This window comes from Hemicordylus capensis, chromosome 17 (genome assembly GCF_027244095.1).
Source record: "Hemicordylus capensis ecotype Gifberg chromosome 17, rHemCap1.1.pri, whole genome shotgun sequence".
NCBI classification, from domain to species: Eukaryota; Metazoa; Chordata; class Lepidosauria; order Squamata; family Cordylidae; genus Hemicordylus; species Hemicordylus capensis.
In genome coordinates, this window is record NC_069673.1 from 15,371,526 (window position 1) to 15,393,415 (window position 21,890).

At 53.7% G+C, this 21,890-nt stretch overlaps 1 protein-coding gene across 3 annotated transcripts; it reads left to right on the top strand.

Moving 5' to 3' along the window:
• Window positions 1-33: 33 nt before the first annotated feature.
• LOC128338839 (dual specificity testis-specific protein kinase 1-like) lies at window positions 34-18,948 on the top strand. 3 transcript variants are annotated; one of them, XM_053281888.1, is made up of 9 exons: window positions 34-386; window positions 6,728-6,927; window positions 11,957-12,078; window positions 13,065-13,113; window positions 13,582-13,731; window positions 15,010-15,183; window positions 15,979-16,062; window positions 16,780-16,866; window positions 17,605-18,948. In XM_053281888.1, the coding sequence occupies exons 1-9, from the start codon at window positions 41-43 to the stop codon at window positions 17,704-17,706; spliced, it is 1,314 nt and encodes a 437-aa protein (XP_053137863.1). In that variant the 5' UTR covers window positions 34-40; the 3' UTR covers window positions 17,707-18,948. The 3 variants fall into 3 exon arrangements, with proteins under 3 accessions (XP_053137863.1, XP_053137865.1, XP_053137864.1); XM_053281890.1 differs by lacking the exon at window positions 34-386 and adding an exon at window positions 476-567; XM_053281889.1 differs by lacking the exon at window positions 34-386 and adding an exon at window positions 3,290-3,641.
• Window positions 18,949-21,890: the final 2,942 nt, after the last annotated feature.

Genomic DNA, 21,890 nt, shown 5'->3' on the forward strand with positions numbered 1-21,890 from the left:
AAGATACGGGGCCTTGCCCTCTAAGAGCGCATCGGCTCCGATGGTTTCATCGCTGGCCCCGGGGGGCGCCCGCGGGCTGGCGCGGCGCTTCGGTTGCCCACAGGGCGGCGCTAGCCTCGACTGGCCCGGCTGGCTGCCTCCTCCTCGCCTTCCTCTCCGGCGGGCTCTCCAACCCGGCTTGGCCAAGGAGAAGAACGCGCTGCTGCAGCCGGCCAAGCGCATCTTTGGCGAGGTCTTCGGATGCCGCGGGCGGTGGTGGCGCCTTTACGCACGGCTTGCCTTGGCTGGCAAGAAGCAGAGCTGGGCGCGGAGGGAGGAGGAGGAGGAAGAGAAGGCTGAGAGGCGGCAGGCAGGAGCGGCTCCAGCCTCCAGGGCCCGCCGGGCAGGTGAGTGCGTCCCTCCCTCCTCCCTCCCTCTCCGCGGCCCGCGCGTAAAAGTCTCTCGAAGGCGCATGGGGAAGCCAGACAACTGGGGGACCACCCCTGGCAACGGCGGAAGGAAGGAAGGAAGGAGCGGGGCGGGGGCGTCTAAGCTCCCCGGAACTTGCTTTCAGGCCTCCTTCAACAGGTGAAGTAACCCGAACGGAGTGCCGCTGCTGCCTATGCGCAGAGTGTGACCCCAAAAGAGTCAGAATTCTTTAGGGTTCGAGAGAGAAGGGCAGCAGATGGGGGCGGGGGTGACGTGAAACCCCCGAATGAGCAGGTTGTGGGTGCAAAAGAGGACATTCTAGGGTGCATCTGAATTGGTTCCAGGTATTTGTATCCCTCCTTTCCACACACCCCCCAAGTATCTTGTTCCTAGAGCAGCTCTGACATCAAAAGGCAGGACAGAGAAATAAACCGAATAAGCAATCACAGAGCCACAGAGGAGGAGGCTTGACTGGGGGCTTAGGGTCTGTGCTAGCAGCTGCCTAAGAAGCCACAATCGCCTCTGGCCCCCAGCCTAACCATGAGTGGTTAGGGCTACACTTTCTCCCTTGAGTTTCGTCCCTCGTGGGATCCGGGGCAAAAAACCTCTCCCAGCTCACACACCCAGCTTCTCCTCCATCCCATCATGGAAGGCAGGTGGGTCACAGGGAAAGCTTCAGCCCTGTTCCAGGGTTTCTGGCTAGCAACACCTGGGTGTTGTGGTGGCTAACTTCTGGGGCTACCCTCTTGTTGAATAGGACCCGCCACTCCTCAGTGGTGAGCACAAAGGGATCCTGGGGGCTTAATTGGAAACACGACTCTCTAGGGCTTAACCCCTGAGCCTGTTTCCTCAGCTGCCTTGCCTGGAATGTAAAAGATACAGATAGAGTCCCTTTCCCGCAGCCACCAAGGGACCACCACGTTCGAGCCTCCTGTATGCCTGAGAGCTGTGGCCAGTGTGGCCATGGATGATGGGAATTGTAGTCCGGCAACATCTGAGGACCCAAGTCTGAGAACCTTTGCATGACTGGTGGGCCACTGTGTGAAACAGGATGCTGGACTAGATGGGCCTCCTTGGGCCTGATCCAGCAGGGCTGTTCTTATGTTCAACAAGTGTTCATTGTGACTCAAAAGCTTGCATCCAGCATTTTGAACCCTACTTGGTCCAAATGACGGCAGCTTGAGTCCTGCTTGCTCAAATGTCCTGTTCAAAACTCAAGTATGGCTAGAGAAGTGGTGCCTTGGAAACATTTTTTTTTTTTTTTGCTGTTAACCTATATTTATGAGTGCAAATGCTAAAAATAAACGGGCAGAACAACTTTTTGGCGAATGTCGGCAGCCGGGTGGGGCCAGGTTTTGGCAGTGAGACTTCTGGGCTGGGGCAGGGAGGGTTCCCCGCTTCCTGGTTGCTGAGTCTTCCTGTGGTCCGCCAAGCTCTTCTTGCACTCCATTGCGAACGGGGCTTGACCAGGGTGGGGCTGGCTTTGTATGTCGTCCAGAAATGACAATTGGTTCGGAACGTGGCAGCCAGGCTGGTCTCCAGGTTAACCCAAAGAGAGTAACACTGACTTTAAAAGCACAGCACGGGCTACTTAGATGTTTCGGAGCAAAATCCCAAGTACTAGCGATTAGCGACAAAGCCCTTATCAGCTTGGGACCAGGGCATTGAAGGGAGGGCCTCCTCTATCATGAACCCTCCCACTATTCGGATCATTTGGGAAGGTCCTCTGGTTACAGCTGCCACCGGCGACTCGGGACCGGGCCTTCTCTCTGGCTCTGGAATGCACTCCCTGTCACAATGAGAGCTGCTCCACCTCTGACTGCTTTTTAAAAGACCCTCAAGATGCACCTATTTTCGCAGACATCTAATTAATCAGTTAATTTTAAACTGATTTAAAATTTTAATCAGTTAATTTTAATCAGTTAATTTTAAAACACAAGTAACCAAACCGGATAAAATGATTAAAACAATTTTACGAAATAAAAATTTTATTTTAAATTACGTATCCCGCCTTGGGATATATATGTGTGTGTATATATGAGATAGAAGTATGATGATTGAATACATACGTACTGTAAAGGCTGAACACCCAGGCCCCCATGGGGCTGTGCCCCCCAGATTTCCCTTGGGGTGACCGGATGCAGTTCTGCTTGTGCTGTGACTGCCGACCCTCTGGTCTGGAAATGGAGAGGGACCTTTCTCCCCGGGTAGACTGGCCGGTGATTTAAAGTAGGGAGAAAGAGAGATGGGATTTGAACTGGAACCCACAAAGTCCGGGGATGGGCCTCAGGATCAATTTGGATCGATATGGCACAGAAGGATTGTGATTGGCTGCCAGCAGGACACTTCTGGATTGGCTGGGTCTGCTATAAATACCAGGAGCCCAGCTTTGCCTGCTTGACAGAGCCCAGCCCAGCCCACGAGGCTTCTGGGATGGGGACTCTGCCTGCAAGTCTCTTCTTGCTGCGGCTGCCCTGACAGATCCCTGCCTGCAGATGGAAGGCAGAGCTGGGGCTTGTTGCTTGGTGTGATTGTCTGAACATATTCTCTCTCTCTCTGGCCTTCTCCATGGAGCATGCAGCTTGGCTTGCTTTTGTGAGTTACCTGCAGCTAGGCACCTTCTCGGCATCTCTCGTGTGTGTGTGCACGTGCATGCTCACACACACGCACACATATCTGAACTGCGTTAGAAACAGGTGGTGCATGCGTGACTTTGCCTCCTGGTCATGGACTAGACTCGATGGCCCTTTGTGCTCCCTTCCCGGCTTTATAACCTGCGAGCATCAGCAAGGCCCTGGCTGGCACGACATGTGTGCTGTTTCCTAGCAACCACCCCCAGTTTCCTCAGCTGCTTCCCGAGAAAGTGTTGGAGACAACAACCGGATGCTCTTCTCAAGCCTGCTTCTCCTGCAGGTGACTCTCTGTGTTTTCTTCTCGCACGCACGGCAAGCCAGAGGGGAGGGGCAGGGAAGCTGCGAGCTGGGAGGAATCTCTCGCCTGCTGCATTTGCAACGGGATGCTGGGCTCAGATCCCATCCCTGCCGGCTCCGTGCGGATGGGACCAGCACAGAGCTGATGCCGCGGGTGGACCTCTTCGGAGTGAAGCCTTCCTGGGCAGAGCCCCTTCTGCCTTCCCTTTCGGATGCCGCCTTCAACGGAGCAGGAAGGAGAGAGAAACATCCTCCGGGGAATTGTTCAAACCCTGCACTGGGAAATGCAGCCTTCTGCATCGGGTATGGATTTGCTGCTTGTGGCTCTTTAGGCAGAAGGAGAATCGGTTCTGTGGCTGTGGGGCAGGGGGAAGTCCTGCGGGGAAGGCTGAATCCCCCTTCTTCGAGCCTGGGGAAAGTGCTTGACTCCCTTCCTCCTGGCTTGTGCGATTCCCTCCCCAGTCTCTTCCCGCACACTTTCAAGCTGGCCGTTGTGTGCCTGGATCCTAGACGCTTGTGTGTGTGTCTTTTAAACAGCCGTGGTTTTCCAGAGCGGACGGGCTTTGCACCCAGTGTCCAGTCTGGCAGTGCTCTCTGTGTATGCGTGCATGTGTGAGTCCCACGCTTTCTGCCACACCTCTGCATGTTATTCAGCTGAACACTTGGCTGGATTTTTTTTCTTTTACGAAAACAAAAACACTTCTGGGGGGTTGGAATGGTCGCTTCTTAACATCCTCAGCAGGATGTTAACATCCTTTAACATCCTCAGCAGCTGAGCCAGTGCCTAAGAAAGGCCCATTTCAATGTTCTGAAGCCAGGGTCCTGAGCCCGGCAGCCTGTGTTTGCCGTGCATGTCTTCCTTTTGTCGAGTCTGTCTGATTTCCAGGGGCAAAGTGGTGTGAGCCTGCTCTTCTCCATGGGCACCATGTGAGGCCTTAATTGGGTCCCAGGTTGGTCGCTCCCAATGCCAAATCCAACTTAAATATGTATTCTTGGGGTCCTGAGAAGTGGTGTCCGCTCAGTGCCACCGGCCGGATTTTTTCGGCCCATCCCGCTGCAGTAAAAGGGGCCCCTTTCCGAGTGGGGAAAGCAGCATTGCCAGTACTAAAAGAGTTTCTTGGACAGAAGTTGCAACTCAGCAAGCCATTTCGACACATCGGGCCGTTTGGCCTGCGACTGGCCAGTTCTCCTGGGCGCTTTCCAGATCACACACGGTTCAGCAGTAAAATGCTTGGGCTGGGCATTCGGCTTTTTTTGAAAACGTAAATAGCGTGTGCTACCCTCCTACCACGGGGAAATGCAGCCATTTATTTGTGACCCACCTGTCGTGTTGTAGGACTAACATGCAAGGCTCAAATCCGAAAGGGGGCATCGGAAATGTGAACGGCACCTTGTTGTCAGCGCGGGGGCTGCGGTGTCGAAACACGGGCAGTACGGAAGCACACGTAGTGGACCGTAGTGGCACCGTTGTTAGCGTGTGATCTGGAAAGCGCCCAGACTCGTCTTTGACCCTCTGGATGCAGGAGCGAATTCTTGCTGTGCTGTACTGTGTGGCCTGAGAGACTGCGGAGGATTCTCCAACTTGCCCATACAAATACCCTGTTTTATGGGCAATGAGTGTTTGAAAGAGGGAGGCGGGGGCGAGTGGTTTCTCCTCCCAGGGTAGTGCTATAAATCCCATCCTTTTCGGCAGGCCTGTCCTCCCACCCTGGTCGGCCTGTCTGCGCTCTGCAGAAGACAAAGACTCTCCCGTCTCATAAAGACCGATTCCTACACGTTGTGCTGGGGTTGAGGGGTGTCTCCAGGCCTGGGGAGGGCGTGGTGCAAATTCCCCACCGTACAAAGGGCCCATTGAGGGGCTGGGCGGGAATGAAAATGTGGGAAAGGCCATGAACCTGAGGGAGGGTGCGTTTGTCTAGCGGGGAACGCTGAGCCGGCAGGCGGTTGAGCAGTGGATTTCTGGCTGTATCTCAGGGGTTCTCCAATGCGGAGGTCAGTCATGGTGAACCAGAAGACGACAGGTCATGGCAGATGTTGAGAAATGTCCCGGAAGGATGGAAGAGAACTGATGTCCCATGTACATGCCCCTTGTACATGCTGCTCTAGGGAAGCGTTTTTTTCGGGCATCCGAGGAGCCTGGCATTGCTCTTGCACACCCAAACGCACACCCTAAAATGCCCCAGAATCCTTTGCACCGCTGTGGCAAACAGGCAGAAGTTCTGGGACCGACTCCCTAAAGACAGCAACCTTCAAAACCTGTCCGGCCATTGAGACTTCCAGGCTTGCTTTCAGGAGTCACTTGGAGATGGGTGTGGATTCCTGGAGACCCCAGGCCCAACCTGGGAGCTGGCTGCTCTTCCTTCCTCACAGGGTTGTCGTGAGGGTGAAGTAAAGGGGAGAAGCATGCATCTTCCCCTGAGCTCATGGAGGGAGTGTTCCTAGGGTTGCCAGCTGTGATGGAAGCTACTTTTGTTAGAGATCTTATTTCCCAGTATTCCAACACCCACCGATCCCCGCCAATATTTCCCCCACTATCAAGCCACTGATGTAGGAGATGTTTGATAGTGGGTAAAATATCAATGCAGCTGCAAGTGGCGTCAAACCTGAGCAATACTGATAATTTTCTAGAGAGATGGTTTGCGTTCTTCACACATCTCAATTCAGGGAGAAACTTTGCAAAGCTTCAAAAGAAACTTTGCATTTCCTTTTTCTATGCAAACTGCTTTGAGAACTTCTTTGTTGAAAAGCAGTATACAAATATTTGTGGTGGTGGTGGTAGAAGTAGTATTCCTTCTTCTTCTTCTTCTTCTTCTTCTTCTTCTTCTTCTTCTTCTTCATCTTCATAAAGACCCCTATCAGTTTTGTTCCATGCTAGTTGCTTTCCAAACTGCTGCATGCTAATGTACAGATCGAGTTATATATACTCATCTCGTCTTTCTTTTGCAAGTCTGAGATCCCTTTGCATTATTAATACTGCAAAAGTATCTGCTGCTGGTGTGTCTGTCTTCAGCGGCGGGCTTGAAATCCCTCATTCTGTTATCATGAAATCAAAAGACTGAAAAATTAAAAACATTTAAATAAAACCCAAAGGAGCCTCAATACGAGCCTTTGCTCAGTGGCAGGTGAACGGAAAGTGGACATAAGTTCCATAGGTGAGGTGTCACAACCAAGAAGGCCCCGTCACCTCTTTTTGCAAGGCAGGGGTGACCAGAGTAGACCTCTAGATCTCCACAGTCTGCACCTGAGCAAGTTCTTATGGGATGCAGTGACCTTTTAGATCCACCATTTAGACTCGTAAAGATTGCGATTGCCACGCTTGTGTCTGGAAGCTAAGGGTTTTAGCCAGTGGAGTTCTGGATGTACCAGCAATTTCCCCTCTCCCTCTGCAGTGCCTGTTTCTACGATGTGCGAGATGGGTCTAGTCTCCCCAGAGCTGTCCAGCCCCACTCCGTTCTACGGGGAGACCCCAGATGCCTATTGCCAGGATCACCGCTGGCAGAGGCTGCGCATGGCCGTCCGGAAGCTGGAATTCTGGGAGAACTTTGATGCGGAATTGATCGGCAGCGGCTTCTTCTCCAAGGTGTACAAGGTATGGTGATCAGGTGCGGCCGGTCAGAGTGAGAGGCAGCTCTTAAATCTGTGTCCCTCGATTCCCAAAACTGTTTAGGATGTCGAGGGAGATATCCTTGGATATTCCCCCCTCCCTCAATCTCCCCCCCCCCGAAAATCAAGTCATGAACTGCTACAGGATTGCATTCAGCAGTTACCTGGGACTGGATGCAGATTCCTGGAGGCTCTAGTCTAATTCTGGAGGGCTGGCAACCCTAACGGTGAATCCTAAACTGGCAGCTCATGGTGGTCCTGGAGACCATGTTCAACACAAGAAGGGCAAACTCCATTCCTAATCCTCTCTGGACTGGCTGATGTCTTGTGGCACCTCTTGGCTACCAATCTAAACTGGTTTGAAACCAGTTTGAAGGTTGCGGCTTTCCCCAGAGGTCTCTAGGGATTTTCGCTTCGTACGCTTCCTGATTTCTGTTCGATCCATAGCGCATTGTTCAATGGCACTTCCCAGAGTTTCTTGCCTGGGCACTAACACAATACAACAGCTGTGAAATTGGCTTTAAGCTTTACTGGTTGTGGGGTGGAGAGTGGGTCTGGTGGTAGCCAGCATGACTTGTCCCCTTAGCTAAGCAGGGTCCTCCCTGGTTGCATATGAATGGGAGACTAGAAGTGTGAGCACTGCAAGAGATTTCCCTCAGGGGATGGAGCCGCTCTGGAAAGAGCAGAAGGTCCCAGGTTCCCTCCCTGGCAGCGTCTCCAAGATAGGGCTGGGAGAGACTCCTGCCTGCAACCTTGGAGAAGCCGCTGCCAGTCTGTGAAGACAATACTGAGCTAGATGGACCCAGGGGCTGACTCAGTATAGGGCAGCTTCCCATGTTCCCGAGTTCTCTACCCTTGAAAATCACTTAAGATAGACATTTGGTTTTTTGACTGAGCCAAGACAAAGGTTAGAGTTCCAAGCGAGGTGAGGGGAGATCAGCTGTAAAAATGGTGTGTCTTCTCCTCCATTTGGCAGCTCTGAATGTGTGGCGCATTCTTTCCTTCCTGGCAGTCGCGAGCTGGTTCTGTCATCTCCACCTACACATCTCTGCCTACTCCTTCTTCCTCTCGCAGAGAGCCATGGCGATGTGTTTGATTTCCCCTCTCTTTCTTTCTTGGTGTTTCTAGCGGGCCTCAGCACAGTGTAGGCTGACAGCAGGGGCAGGGCCTGAAATGCCCTGAAAAGGCAAACCGTTTTGGTCGCAAAGAGGCATGCATTGGAGGCGGAGTGTGAGGCCTCTGTTAGCCATGAACTGGGTTTTGTCTTTGCTTGGACAGTTTTGGTAGGTTCATCGTCTGATCCAAAGGGCTGTCCAGTGAAGGAATTCTTAGTGGATTAATCAATCGATGCACTTGGCATATGTGTGAAAATGCTAGTACGGGAGCAAGAGTGCAGATGCCTCTTCCGAGAAGAAGCATTCTCTCCTGGGTACGTGGAAAGAGAGAATCCCCAGCTAGGTCTCTTCTCAGAAGTTGCTGCAGAGAATGTGCGACAAAGCCCTGGTCCCACCGATTTGCTCCAGCGCCCACATGCCCCCCCCTTCCTGCCCGTGTGTGTCTGGACTCTGGTGCTTCAGCAGCGTAATGAGCCTCATCAAACAAGGCTACACGTCCCACTGAGCAGGAAGCAGCTCCTTCGTTAACCTTTTCCTTCATTAACCTTGAGGCTGGATTGATTAAATTCCTGATGGTGTCTGGCTTGAGCTGGCCGGGGTGGGAGGATTGCTTTCCCAGGCGGCAGCCGGAAAGGGCTGTTGAGGAGAGTGGAGGAGCGTTGCATGGTTATCCTCTGGGTGCCGGAGACCCCCAAAGGGCAGTCCCAGCATGTGTCCTTCACTGTACAGCCCCCACCCATGGACTGTTTGCTGGGCCGGCCAAAGCGGAATACGCTGCACGGTCGTTGTCCCCCAAGGCAGCATGCAGAGACTACCGTTCCCAGCATGCAGGGCTGTGTGCTGTGCCCAGGGCCAAGGCGTGGCTTCTTTCAGGGCAACGGAGCCCTCTTGAGCCCCCCCCCCCGCACCATCCTGGAAGGCGTGTTGGGAGGGGTAGTCCTTCCCAGGGATAATTTCCTCCTGGAGCCCTTAAGAAAGGGCCCTGCCAGCCCAGAGACAAGCACAGCCCTGGGCGGAGGTCGGCACAGTGGGGACAGTTTCTTTTTGGCCAAAGTGCCCCCCTCCCTGCTTGAGAAATAGCAAAGGCCACCACCATGGGGCCTGCCTGCCCGCCCTGAAAGCAGACGGGGAGGGAGGGAATTGGCCCCCAGGACTGGGCACTGCATTTCCACCCTGAACCCCAAAGAAGCCATGATGAACCCCGTCCACTGGGTCCCCCACTCCGACTGCCGCTCCCCCTGGATATCCCCCACCCCCCGCCAGTGTTTTCCCCAACACATCTCACGCTAGCAAGCCATCATCGTGCTTTCGGGAGTCACCCGGAGACGGAGGCTGATGCCGGGAGGGCACAGGGTGGCCCTGTCTCATCCCGCTCTGCTCCCGTTGGCAAAGGTTGCCGAGCAATTGCGCCCACAGAAGCCGCCTAATGTGTGTTTTATGGAGCTCAGGCAGCCGGGCTGCAAGCATCCATCATGTTTTGAAGCCGGGAGGGAAGACAAAGCCAGGGCGAGGGACACGAGAGAGACGGGGAAGGGACGGCACTCCGAACGGGGCTGTCTGCTGACTCACCCACTCCAGTTTCTTTCCAGGGCTGTTCATCCAGGTTAGAAATGGCATGTTGCCCACATTTCAATAAAGCTAGATGCTTTGTCTTTCGCAATTACTGGAAACTTAATAGACCAATCCTGCCTCTTCTTTATTAAAAGCATGATGTGTTGATATAATGCCACCTATGCCCGCAGTGCTTCTCAAAGAATGAGAGGAGAGGAGCCTGCCCCGAGGGGGTTACAATCTAGGGATCAACGTCAAGGAGATGGCAGAGGCAGAGATGGGAAAGAGAGGCGGGCTGGGGTGGCGGGAGAGAACCGGCATATTTCCCCCTTTTGCTGTCTTTCCGCAGAGGGGGAATTGACATCCCCTTCTGAGGCTGGAGGGTTTGTGGTAAAGGTGAAGTCGATGTCGACTCCCAGTGACCACAGAGAGCCCTGTGGTTGTCTTTGGGAGAATCCAGGAGGGTCTTGTGGGAGGGAGCATGAATTGTCTCCTTTGCTAAGCAGGGTCCCCCTGGGTTTGCATTTGAATTGGAGACATGTGTGAGCACGGTAAGATATTCCCTTGAGGGGATAATGGGGCCGATCTGGGAGGAACATCTGCCTGCTTGCATGCAGAAGGTCCCAAGTTCCCTCCCTGGCGGCATCTCCAAGAGAGGGCTGGGAGAGATCCCTGCCTGCAACCTTGGAGAAGCTTTTGTGCCCCACATCTCCCCCTCCCACACACCCCAGGCAAAGCAAGCAGCCACAGCCTGCCTGCGCTTTGCATTGGTGTGTCTTTGATCTGCTTTTACGCAGCGTCCTCCTGCACACATTCGGGGTCTCCAGCAGGGCACCACCGCAGCCCACACCTTCTGTGCCGTTCCTTTGATTCGGTTCCAAGTATTTTCCGTTACTGTTTTGAGCAAGTGCCCGCAGTGGAAGGTTGAAGCAAAAGCCCCCGTTTTTCCGGGTAGCGCGGAGGAGGAGTCGCTAGAACGGCCCTGCTTGTGCCAGTTGATTTTCCTGGCTGTCGACCTGCCTGGGTGTGCAAGGAGACCTCAAGGAGAGGGTGTCCTTTGGGCATTTCCATGCCCGGCTCTTCTGGTGTTTGTTGAGCTCCAACGCTGTGTGAAGCTGTTGCACAGAGAACGGGAAGGAGCTGGTTGGTGCCCAGTGGAGAAGAATATTCTCCAATCCTCTCCCTAGAATAATCTGGAGCCTCTTCTCTTCCAAGTCCAGCCGGCCACCCGTGATCTTTGCAAGCGACCTTGAGCAGCCTCGAGTGGGGCTGTTGGAGAGACCGGTGGGATAGGGACCCTCGGGCCGCAACGGTGGAGGGCAGCGTGAAAGGTTCTCCGGTGGTCTGCAAACGTTATTAGCACCTAAAGACTCCACGTAAACATGCAAGCCTTCCATAATCGTTGGTAACGCCCCAGTGGCCTGAAATTGCTGGTCTTGTGCCAGAATCACTCCTGCAGACAGTAGCGAGCAGGGATTGCCCCCTTGGCTAAGCAGGGTCTGTCCTGGTTTGCACTTGGATGGGTGACGACGTGTAAGCATGGTAAGAGATCCACCCCTAGTGGACGGAGCTCAGGCGGGAAGCATCTGCTTTGCATGCATCTTCAGTTAGGACTGGGAAAGACTCCAGCCTGAAGTTCCCCCAAAAATGCTGCCAGTCAGTGTAGACAATCCTGAGCTTGATGGCTGAATGGCCTGTTAAAATATTATATGTATAGACTACAGGGATGTAGCTCAGTAAGAGCCCCTGCTTTGCACGCAGAAGATCCCTGGTTCAGTCCCTGGCAGCATCTCCAGGTAGGGCTGGGAGAGACGCCTGCCTGCAACCTTGGAGGAGACGCTGCCAGTCAGTGTAGATGGTCCTGAGTCAAAGGGACCGATGTTGGTCTGGTTTAGTATTAGGCAGTGTTCCTGTGTTCCTATGAAAGAAGTGAAAACCCCGCTCCTTTTCATTGCGGGAAGAATCTCAGTTTAGTTTCCTGTGGGTGACTCTTAATTCGTCAGAGGCAGGGTGGATTTGATTTAAATCAAATCGATTTAAATCACTAGTCAGTAAGACTAGATTTAAATCATGGGGTTTTTTTTTAACATAAAGACACATTCTTGCTGGTATAATCTTAATATTTACAACCAGATTCAAAGGTTTCATGTTGGGTCCTCTTCTAGATAGAAAAAATGCCCAAAATAATCTTACAGAGACCTCTGGAAGAGCATGACCTTGTGAATGGGTTAATGGAATTCATTTACCAACAAATTCAGAGGCGGAGGTGGGGATTGCCCCATGGGGTTTTTCTCTGGGTGCATTTCTAAGGTGGTGGGAGTCATGCTCTTCTTCTCACGGGACTCACAGGTTGCTCCGAGTGCCGGAGGCAAACCCATGGTGGTGAAGATTTACAAGAACGATGCGGACCAGGAGGGGATTGTGCGAGAGATCAGCCTGCTGCAGAAGCTCTCCCACCCCAACATCGTCAGGTGAGTCTCTGTGGAAGGGCGTCGTGTCTGGGTAAAAGCCGGAACAAATCCAAAGGTCTTTCATTGTTTCTTAAAAGCAACCACAGACGTCACAGAGCGAACATCCACGGGGAGAGCATTCCAGAGTCTGGGGGCCACAACAGAGAAGACCCCATCCTGCGTGCGGGACAATTTAGCCTCTCTCACCGTCGGCACATGGAGCCAAGCCCCCCCCCCAACAATCTTTTTGGGCAAGCAGGAAACCTTGGGAGCAGGCAGGCCTTCAGGCCCTCCAAACTGTGAAGGGCTTTTAAAGATCATAATCAGCACCTTGAATTGGATCCAGAAACAAATTGGCAGCCAGTGCAGCTCTTTCGAAATAGGTGTAATATGCTCCGAGCAAGCAGTTCCAGGGAGAATCCTGGCAGCTGCATTCTGCACCAATGGAAGTTTTTGAATACTCTTCAAGGGCAGCCCCACACAGAGCGCATTGCAGTAATCCAGCCGCGACATGGCTGACAGTGAAACACTCTGCCTCATGCGGTGGTGGGCTCTCCTTAGTTGGAAGTTTCTAAACAGATTTGGGGCAGGCAGGGAAACACCTATATCAGGCAGCAGCGATATAGGAAGATGCTGAAAGGCATCACCTCATACTGCGTGGGAGATGGCAATGGTACACCCCTCCTGGATTCTACCAAAGACAACCACAGGGCTCTGTGGGCGCCAGGAGTCGACACCGACTCGACAGCACACTTTGCCTTTACCTAAGTAACAGACACCTTGCCTGTCTTAAAAATAGTACCCCCAGTCACCTCGCACCCGTGTTTTTGCCCCCTGAGAATATTATGGGCCTCTTCCAAAGCACATAGGTGCAGGAGGCACAGGAGGTGTGGCATAGTCGCCGCGTCAGTTTTTAAAATGTGCTCCATCCAGAGGAGGAAAGGAGAGTCTTTAGGAAGGCAGATGGTCCGGTTGTGATCTCTCATTTCTTCTCTGTCTCCGTGAAGGTACCTTGGAATCTGTGTGAAGGACGACAAGTTATACCCAATTCTGGAGGTAAAGGACCCGTGTGTGTGTGTGTGTGTGTGTGTGTGTGTGTGTGTGTGTGTGATAGCTTTTGGAATGGCAAAAACTTTCAAATGGTACCTTCAGGAGCCACAAAGTTATGAATCGGGTGGGCAGGCTTGTGGGATCTACTTTCGTTTCCCCTCCCAGCTCTGGGTCCTCCAGCCAAAAGCGAGGGGCAAAACCAGGGCTTGGAGTGAGGTGGCCATACCCCTGGGTTTATGGCCCAAGGGGCCTCTGGGCTCACCCCAGGAGCTTGTTTGCTGACCCAGAGCCGAGCTCCCGATCCTTCCCCATCAAAATCCACTCCTGGTTTTCCCCCCAAGCTAGTTTCACTTCAGCAGCAAGCAGAAAAAGCCCTTTGGTCGGGAGCTGGAGACTTTGGTCCGTCTAGGCAGATCAGCCAGTGGACCCTAAACTCCTCACGATGGGCGCCATCTCCTCGTTTTCTGCCCCCAGTATGTGAGTGGCGGGTGTCTGGAGGAGCTGCTGGCCTGCAAGGACGTGGCGCTCAGCTGGAAGGAGAAAGCAGAGCTGGCTTCGGACATCACCCGGGGGATGGTCTACTTGCATTCCAAGAATATCTACCACCGGGACCTCAACTCCAAGGTAGGCTGAGCCGAATCTCTTCCCTCTCCGGGGTGCAGTGTGCTTCTGAGTCCCAGGCGCTGGAGAGAAAGCCGATAGAAGCTTCGGCCGTAATACCAGAACTGGGGTTCACCCAGTGATGCCATTGTGCCCGTTGAGTCAACCCAGCCAAAGAAAAGGACGTCTTCACATCAATGCAGGAAGGGTTTGTGGAACTCCTTGCCACAAGATGGCCTCCAACGAGGGTTCGGCCATTTCATGGGGGAGGAGCGGTCTCCAGCTAGCTATTAGTCATGATGACTAGATAGAGCCTCCATGTTCAGAGGCAGACTGAATGCCGGTTGCTAAAGAGCAAGCCGCAGAGAGTGGCTGCTGCCTAGACACCCTGCTGCTCGTGGGCTTCCGATTGGCCACTGTGTGGGGAAACGCGATCGGGGCCCGGCCCAGCATCCTGTGTTTGCTGTTCATGAGCGTTTGCATCTCCGACCCACAAGGGCAACTTCCCCTCCAGGACTGCGTTGCTTTAGAACGCTAAAGGCCGACTAATCAGGAGAGATGTTCTCTGACGTGTTTTCCCTCCCGCCTGCCTCTTCTGGGCAGAGTCCGCAAGCTGAATAACGGGGTCACTTCCAAGCCACTTAGAGGAGAGGCAGATGTTCGTTAATGCCGTTAGCACTAATGGGATTTTGGCTGCCGCATCCCTCGTCTCTGCCTCTTCGGAGATCTCGAAATCCCTGCAGAGCTGGTGGGGGGTGGGGTGGGGGTTCCAGAGCAGGGGTGGAGCATGTTACTCAGGAGTCGGCTAGTGGAAGTGATTCGGGGCAGATTCTGGGCAGGGAAGAAGGGCTTTTGGGCGCACAATGCACCATTTATTGCACAAATGAATGAATAATCCGGTTTGGGGATGGGTGGGAAGAACTTTCACGAGGGAGGGGGAGAAATGGGGGCCCACTGATTTGGAAGCCGCTTCCAATAAAAGCGGAGCTTCTGCACCCTTAAAAAGTCGCCTCTGCAACAGATGTCCAACCCTTCTCTAGTCTGGATTGCCTTCGGTGTGCTGTCCAAAGCCAACAAAGGGAAGGTGCGAAGGAGAGAGAGAGCTTGATGTGGAGCAAGAGTGTCTCTGGACATATGCAGAGTGCCTTTCTCATGCTGCTGCCACCTCCGTTGCGATATCCTGCTCTGCGCAGACCCGCAATGGTTGGGAGGCAGCAGGACTCCTGAGAGTTCATCCTTTTTTTAACAGCCGGGGCGAAAAGGGCCCACGCCGGCTAAAATCGGCCTCGGCCTTTATTTCAGAACTGCCTGATCCGAGTGACCCCCAGGGGACGGGAGGCCCTGGTGACGGACTTTGGCCTGGCCAAGGAAGTGGCGGAGCTGCCCACCAAGGACCCCGAGAGGAAGCTCTCCCTGGTGGGGTCTGCCTTCTGGATGGCCCCCGAGATGCTGCGGGGGGAACCCTACGACAGGAAGGTACCTTCTGGCCAGCCTTTCCTCCCTGTATGTTTTTTTCTTCCTTCCCTACATCTCTCCCTCTCCCTTCCTTCTATCTTTGGATTAATTTGTCTCCCACTTCTCCGCACAAGGAGGGAGCTCCAGATTCAGGTGGGGAAGGGCCCCGCTCCTCTCCCCCCTCTGCTGCGCCCCTCCCCAAGTCACCTGCCGCCCCTCCCTACGGTGGCTCCTCCCGATTTTCCACCACTGACCCCTCTCCCCGCCCCACACACCCCACCGCCCTTTCTGCCTGCGTTTGGTGCAGCTGCTGCTTCCGTTCTGCTGCTGTGTTTGGCTAACTTGGTTTGGCTAACGTTCTTTGCCTGCAAGCCGCCCGGAGGTGCTTTGGGCACGAGATGGCGCGGCATCGATATTCGAAAGGAACGGAGGCTCCTTCTGGGAAATGCCCCAGCTGCTGCCAAAGGGATGCACCCCTGCAGGGAAGAGGTTGGCGAGGAGGAGCCGGGCAGAGGCCAGAGAGCTTTGGGGAGGGCTCTCCACCAGGCCTGGCTCTGAGCTTGGGTCCCGCTCATCCCCCGGGGTGGTCCCCCCCCCCGCCTGACTCTTTTTTCGCAGCCAGCAGGTGCAGGCCGGGGACAACAGGGGCGGAGGCCGGGCGTGTGGGGTGACAGGTTTCCCGGCTGCACGTCCCTCTGGGGACTCCTGCTGTATTGTGAGCCGGAATGGCTGCTCTCTCCTTCCGATCCTTCTCCACGGAGTCTCTTCTGCCAAAGCCCGGCCTCTCTCCCCGCTAACGCCGGCTCCTTCCGACAGGTGGACGTCTTCTCCTTCGGCATCGTCCTGTGCGAAATCCTAGGCAGGATCCCGGCTGACCCAGAGGTGCTGCCCCGGACCCAGGTCACTCTCTCTTGTGTGGGGCTTAGACGCGTTCGCAGAGGGCAGGGCTGTCGGTGGCGTTTAGTCCTGCTGGCTAGAGGCCACCTCCAGCCGCTGAGGTGGGGGGCCTCCGAATCCCAGCGGCAGGAGCGAGGGCGGCATGCCCTTCCTTCTTTTGCCTGTGGGCTCCCCAGAGGCATCTGGTGGGCCACCGTGGGGAACAGGAGGCTGGCCTCGATGGGCCTTCTCAGGCCTGACCCAGCGGGGCTGTTCTGACGTTCTTATGGTTTGCTGCCCTGGAAAGTGCGGCTTGCAGGCACCAGTGCTGCAGCTAATCTGTGGTACCATGGAGCACCCACAGAGGGCTCAGGGGCTGTGCAGAAGCGCATGCAGAGATGTGCAAAATGCACAAAGTCTCTGGAGTGTGTGGAGTGTTCATTTAAGTGATCTCTGGGGAGTGGGTAGAAGATATGGGGTTTAGCGCAGAGTGCAAGCATCAATAGTCTGCCACAGGGGTTCCCAGCCGTGAGTCTCCAGCTATTGTTGGACTGCAGCTCCCATCACCCCCTGCAATTGCAGTGGGGGTTGATGGGAGTTGTAATCCCACACTATCTGGGGAGCTAAGGTTGGGAGCTCCTGATCTGCACTCACTTGGGGGGCAGCTCTGAGCGGAGCCAAGAAGTGGCTGCGAAAACCGAAATGTTGCTGAATCCATTTTCCTCATCTGTTCCTCGTCAGGATTATGGCTTGGACGTAGCGGCCTTCCAGGAAATGATCAGCGGATGTCCAAAGCAAGTTTTGGATTTGGCTGCCAGCTGCTGTCGAGTAAGGATTTGTTAAATGATTTCAAGCATCTCATGAAATTGACAGGTGGGGTAGATTTCTGGGCAGGGAAAAGAAATGACCTTCCCCCACATCATGCAGGATTTAATCTGTGGAACTCACTGCCACAAGATGTGGTGATGACCACTACCGTTATTATTATTTTATTTATTTATTTGGCACATTTCTATACCACCCCATATGATGGCCTTAGATGGCTTTAAAAGACAGGTTCGTAGAAGAGAGCTTGGTTGTGATCTAGGAGAGCAGGAGAGATAGGATAGGTTTGTCCTTTCTCTCCTACTCAGAGTATAAGAAGAGTCCTCGTGGTTCGGAACCAAGAACTCCTCCATGCATCTTTCCTTTCTCTCTTCTCCTCTTCTCAAATTTCATTTTTGAGCCTGAGAATGTGAATTGAGCCGTGTACCTCCTCGGTGTTCTATTTCTTGCTGCTGCCAGTCAGTGTAGATGATACTGAGCTAGATGGATGAAGGAAGCTTCACAGGCCTCCATAGCTCAATGGTGGAGCTATGCAGAAGGCTCCAGGTTCAATCCCTGGCAGCATCTCCAGAAAGACACCTGCCGGAAACCCTAGATGGCTGCTGCCGGTCGGACTAGACAATCCTGAGCGAAGCGGAGTGCTGGTTTTCGCCCCAGGGACTCCCGTCGGTCTCTTAGAGTGGAGGAAGCTTCCCCGCCCTTGACTGCCTTCTGTTTCTTTCCACACCTGTCTCCCCCCAGGTGGAGGCGTTCAAGCGCCCGTCGTTCGCCGAGCTCCAGGAGGAATTGGAAGACGCCGCGGAGAGGCTGGAGCCCGCCACGGACACTCAGTCTCCGGGCTGAAAGGCCTTCCGGGACCTGGACACTCTTGGGACGTGTACATCCCGAAACAAAGGGGTGGGAGTGAGGAGAAAGACCTTGGCCGAAATACTACATGCTCACTCGTCTTGGCTGATAGCAAGAGAAGCATCTTCCTGGGGCCCCACGGCCTGGCCAGCAAGCCCAACCTGTGCTGAGATCATCATCTCTCCTTTTGGATGGACAAACGGTCCTTTCACCTGGTCCCCTACAGAGGGGGAAGGTTCACCACCACCACCCCCAGACAAGTGCCTGGTGAGGCTGTGGCTTCAGGCAGCTCTAGCCAGTGAGCCAAGCTGCACGGGAAAGTTGATGAGCCCACTGGCCAAAACTCTTCCCCGCCCCGCCCCCCCCCCCAGCCTGTCTCGCATCCTGCAGTTGTTCATGAAACCCATCGCCTCCCTATTCCCTCTCCGGGTCCTGGCAGCTGGCTGCTTATCCATACACACACCTCATGTTTCCTGCCTGGCTCGCGGTGAACAGAAGACTACATGTAGTTAGCAAGTGGAATTCAGCAGCTTGAGGACTAGGAGCTTAGCGGGCGGCCAGTGGCTTGCATCCCTTGGACACGTAGCTTGACAACATTCCTCTGCCTCTTGCAAGCAGCAGGCCGTGAAAAGGAGAAGGGCCAGGGGAATGTTGGCTGTGCTGACACATCCCCGTTTAATCACATCCAGCATGAGCCTCGGTCTCTAGGTTTATGCAGTCAAAACAAGCCACCAGGAGCATTTTCAGACGGCAGGCTTCACCGCAGGTTTTCTGCGAGGCTTTACTGCGAGTTCGAAGTGGCTCCCAAAAACCAACACAAAAAGTGAACTTTTTTTTTAACCCCGGATATAAATCGGGCCACACTCCAACGCACGATTAAAAACCTGAATCGTGTGTGAAGTGCTCGCAGAGACTTGGGGGTCAATCTGGCCGATCTGTGAACGCACCCCCTCCGTTCTGGAGGAGATGGGAGCTGAAAGCCCTGGGTGAAACGTCTCCTGGGCATGTTACATTGAGAAGTGTCGTTGGGGAGGTCCATTTCTAGATTCCACCCCCCCACCTTCCTTTTAAAGTCAGCAGGGAGGCTCTCTTCAGATCTGGCCACGGAGTTGCGTCTCTCTCCCTGCCACATCTGCTGGGTTTCTTTCCTGTCCCCCTGCCCCACCCACACCCACCCCTGCCGGACCCGAAAAAAACGTTCCCCTCTCTGTAAATCAATAAACGGCTTGTGGAATTTTCTGTGGGGCGGTGTTCAGATGGGGTCCAGTCCGGCACGCCTTTTCTTTTGAAGCACTGACCAAATGTTCCTTGGGTGGCATCCTTGAAATGTTGCGAGGGAGGGCAGGGTGGACACCGCTTATCAGAAAGGCTGCAGAGCCAGAAAGTGCAACCCGAACTGGAGTGTGGAAGGCTTGTGGGCAAATCATTGCAGCAGGTCTTGGGGGATGTGGAGTTTGCTTCAGCCTAAAGAGAAATCTCTAAATGCTGTTACCAAAACACAAAACGACAAAGCCTCAGAAGCCTTGCTAAACAGTCCCCCCCCCCCACTTGTTTGCTGCTGGAAGGGGACCAGCCATTGTAGTCCGCAGGGGGTGGTGTTTGGGGGCACAACAACCGCTGACTTCGTGGGCAGAGATGGTTGGCACGTGCGAGGCCCATAATTAAGCGGCCAATTTCACTCCTGTGTGATGCCTTGTAGCTTAGATGTCTTTAAAAAGGACTGGATGAATTCACGGAGGACAGGTCTATATGTATTGTTGGTAGCAAAGTGGAACCTCTGCGAACCAGGGCAGTATACCTGACTGCAAGATGCCGGGGACAAATAGCAGGAAATTCCTCTTGTAGTCATGCCTGACGTGTGGATTTCCCAGAATTCCTTTGGCTACCTGCTGTTGGGAACGTGATACTGGGTTAGATTAACCTTCCTTGGTTTGATCTAGCAGGGAAATTCTGATGATCTGATTATTTTTTTAATTGTTATTTATATAGCATCGGGAAAGTAACATAGGAACCAAGGAAACTGCCACCTACTGAGTCGGACCATTGATCTATCTAGCTCAGTGTTGTCTACACTGTCTGGCAGCAGCTCTCCAAGGTTTCAGGCAGGAGGCATCTCTCCCAGCCCTACCTGGAGCTGCTACCAGGAATGGAACCCGGGGCCTTCTCCATCCAAAGCAGATGCTCTGCCATTGATGCTCGGCCCCTTCCCCGCTTTACAAAGCACCGTAAGGCAGTCCCCTGCCCCAAAGAGCATACATTCCATGCAAAGGAACACGGGGTAGGCATTGCTTTTCCCTTTGGCGGAGGGATCAGAATGGAGAGAAGTTGCCGCAATCGAATCCCTGTTGCCACAGAGGGCTGGAAAGTGAAGGATTTTATTGGGGCGGGAAAGGTCCTTCTCTCAGAAAAGCTGGCCGCCCCAAAGACACCATCGGCCCATCTGTGTGCGCCGTTGTGCAATGGAGAGGGGACCCAGCAAGCCTGGTGTGGAGCCAGTTCCGCTCCTTGGGCACGCCAGCCCTGGGGCTGGAGCACAGGAGGGGGGCCCTTGGCTGCCTTTTGTGCTCTGCTTCGTCTGCCATCGCTACACCTGCCGCTCACAAGCATCCGTGGGGCAGGGCGGGGTGGGGTGGGGGTCAGCGGTGGCGGCTTCTGGAGCCCCTTTGGCCGAATCCCTCTTGTGTACGCTTGCGGGGACTGCACGGTTGGTGAGTCTGCGTGAAATTTCGTCTCCCTGCCCGCCTTCATTTTGAATGTGATCTGGGCAGGCTGCAGAGCCCTGAGCATCTGAAGTGCTGCTCAGTCCAAGTGGCACCTCCGCCCGTCGACATGTTGCAGAATCAATCGGGAAGTTCTCCTGCACAGCCCCCAATGGCTGTGGCTGTCTTCGTGGCCCACGCAAGCCTTAATATGGTGGCCGGGCAAGCCGTCATGGTGGCCCAGCTTCCCCTAAGCCTGGGGGAGGCCACCTTGGCGCTCCAACTCTTGCTGACTGCCATCATTCACAGCCACAACTGGTCCTCACCAATTCCTAAAGAGGCTATGAAACTGCTGGCGCACAAATGGGTGGGCAGAGCGATGTGCGAGGGACCTCCTTTTGCTCATTTATTTAGTGGCTCCATTCCTCCACTTCTCATTTGTCTCCGTGCTTCTTAAAAACTGTACTGTGGGTTGCCGATTCGAATCCCTGCTGCTACTATATTGGGCAGCAGCGATCTAGGAAGGTGCTGAAAGGCATCATCTCATAGTGTGTGGGAGGAGGCAATGGTCAACCCCTCCTGTATTCTACCAAAAGCTCTGTGGGCGCCAGGAGTTGACACCAACTTGACAGCACACCTTTTCCTTTATATCTCTTTACACAGCTGTTGCTTCTAACCCTTTCTCAGTCTTTATGCATAGCTAGCTAAAGTTTATTTCAGTCTTTAACCAATACAAAGGAAAGAACACATTGTCACACCCATATGAAAATATAGCAGCAATATCGTTTTACGAATATGCAGTATACAGTGAGATAGTCAATTATTCCGCTACGTTAGTCACTAGGTGTTGCCGTATTTTCATTGCTATTAAGCAGAATTTAGCCACACTATAAGTAACGTTGGCTTGATGGTCTGATGAGAAATTGCACACACACACACACACACCCCTTCTCTGCCTGGTTTGTCCTTAATCAGAGGTAAAATTAACAGCTCACGCAAGTCCCTATAAACATTGCAGTATAATAAATTCATCATGACAGCCATGAATGCACCACCGAGAGACCTTCAAGGCCAAGCGGCAGACAGATCATGCTGGAGAGAATCTATCCATGTGGTCACTCAGAGCTGACACCAACTTGATGGCACTTCATCCATCCATCAGTCCTAATCAAACATGACCCACATCCTCTATTGGTTTGTGTATCACATGGGCAGTCGTGTTCGGAATAAGGAGCCTTGCCTTATATCTACCGTATAGAACTGCCCGGGGCAATACATCAAGGCGGGCCAGCGCAAATGCTCTGCGGTTCTTAGGGTTAATTAAAGCTTGGCGATAATCAGCCAGTTTAGTACTAAAGGCAAGTCGCCATCTTTTGAGTCATTTCGGGGTCCAATCTGCTTTGCTTTACAGCCTTTTTTGTTTGCTTGCTCATAGCCCATAGATCGCAGCGCTTGAGGAGAAAAGCCATCAAGAGCAAGCCT

Coding starts and splice junctions, on each gene's coding strand:
- LOC128338839 (XM_053281888.1), top strand. CDS start 41: ATGGTTTCATCGCTGGCCCCGGGGGGCGCCCGCGGGCTGGCGCGGCGC. Junction 15,184..15,978: donor GGGAACCCTACGACAGGAAG/GTACCTTCTGGC, acceptor TCCTTCCGACAG/GTGGACGTCTTCTCCTTCGG. Junction 16,063..16,779: donor AGGTGCTGCCCCGGACCCAG/GTCACTCTCTCT, acceptor GTTCCTCGTCAG/GATTATGGCTTGGACGTAGC.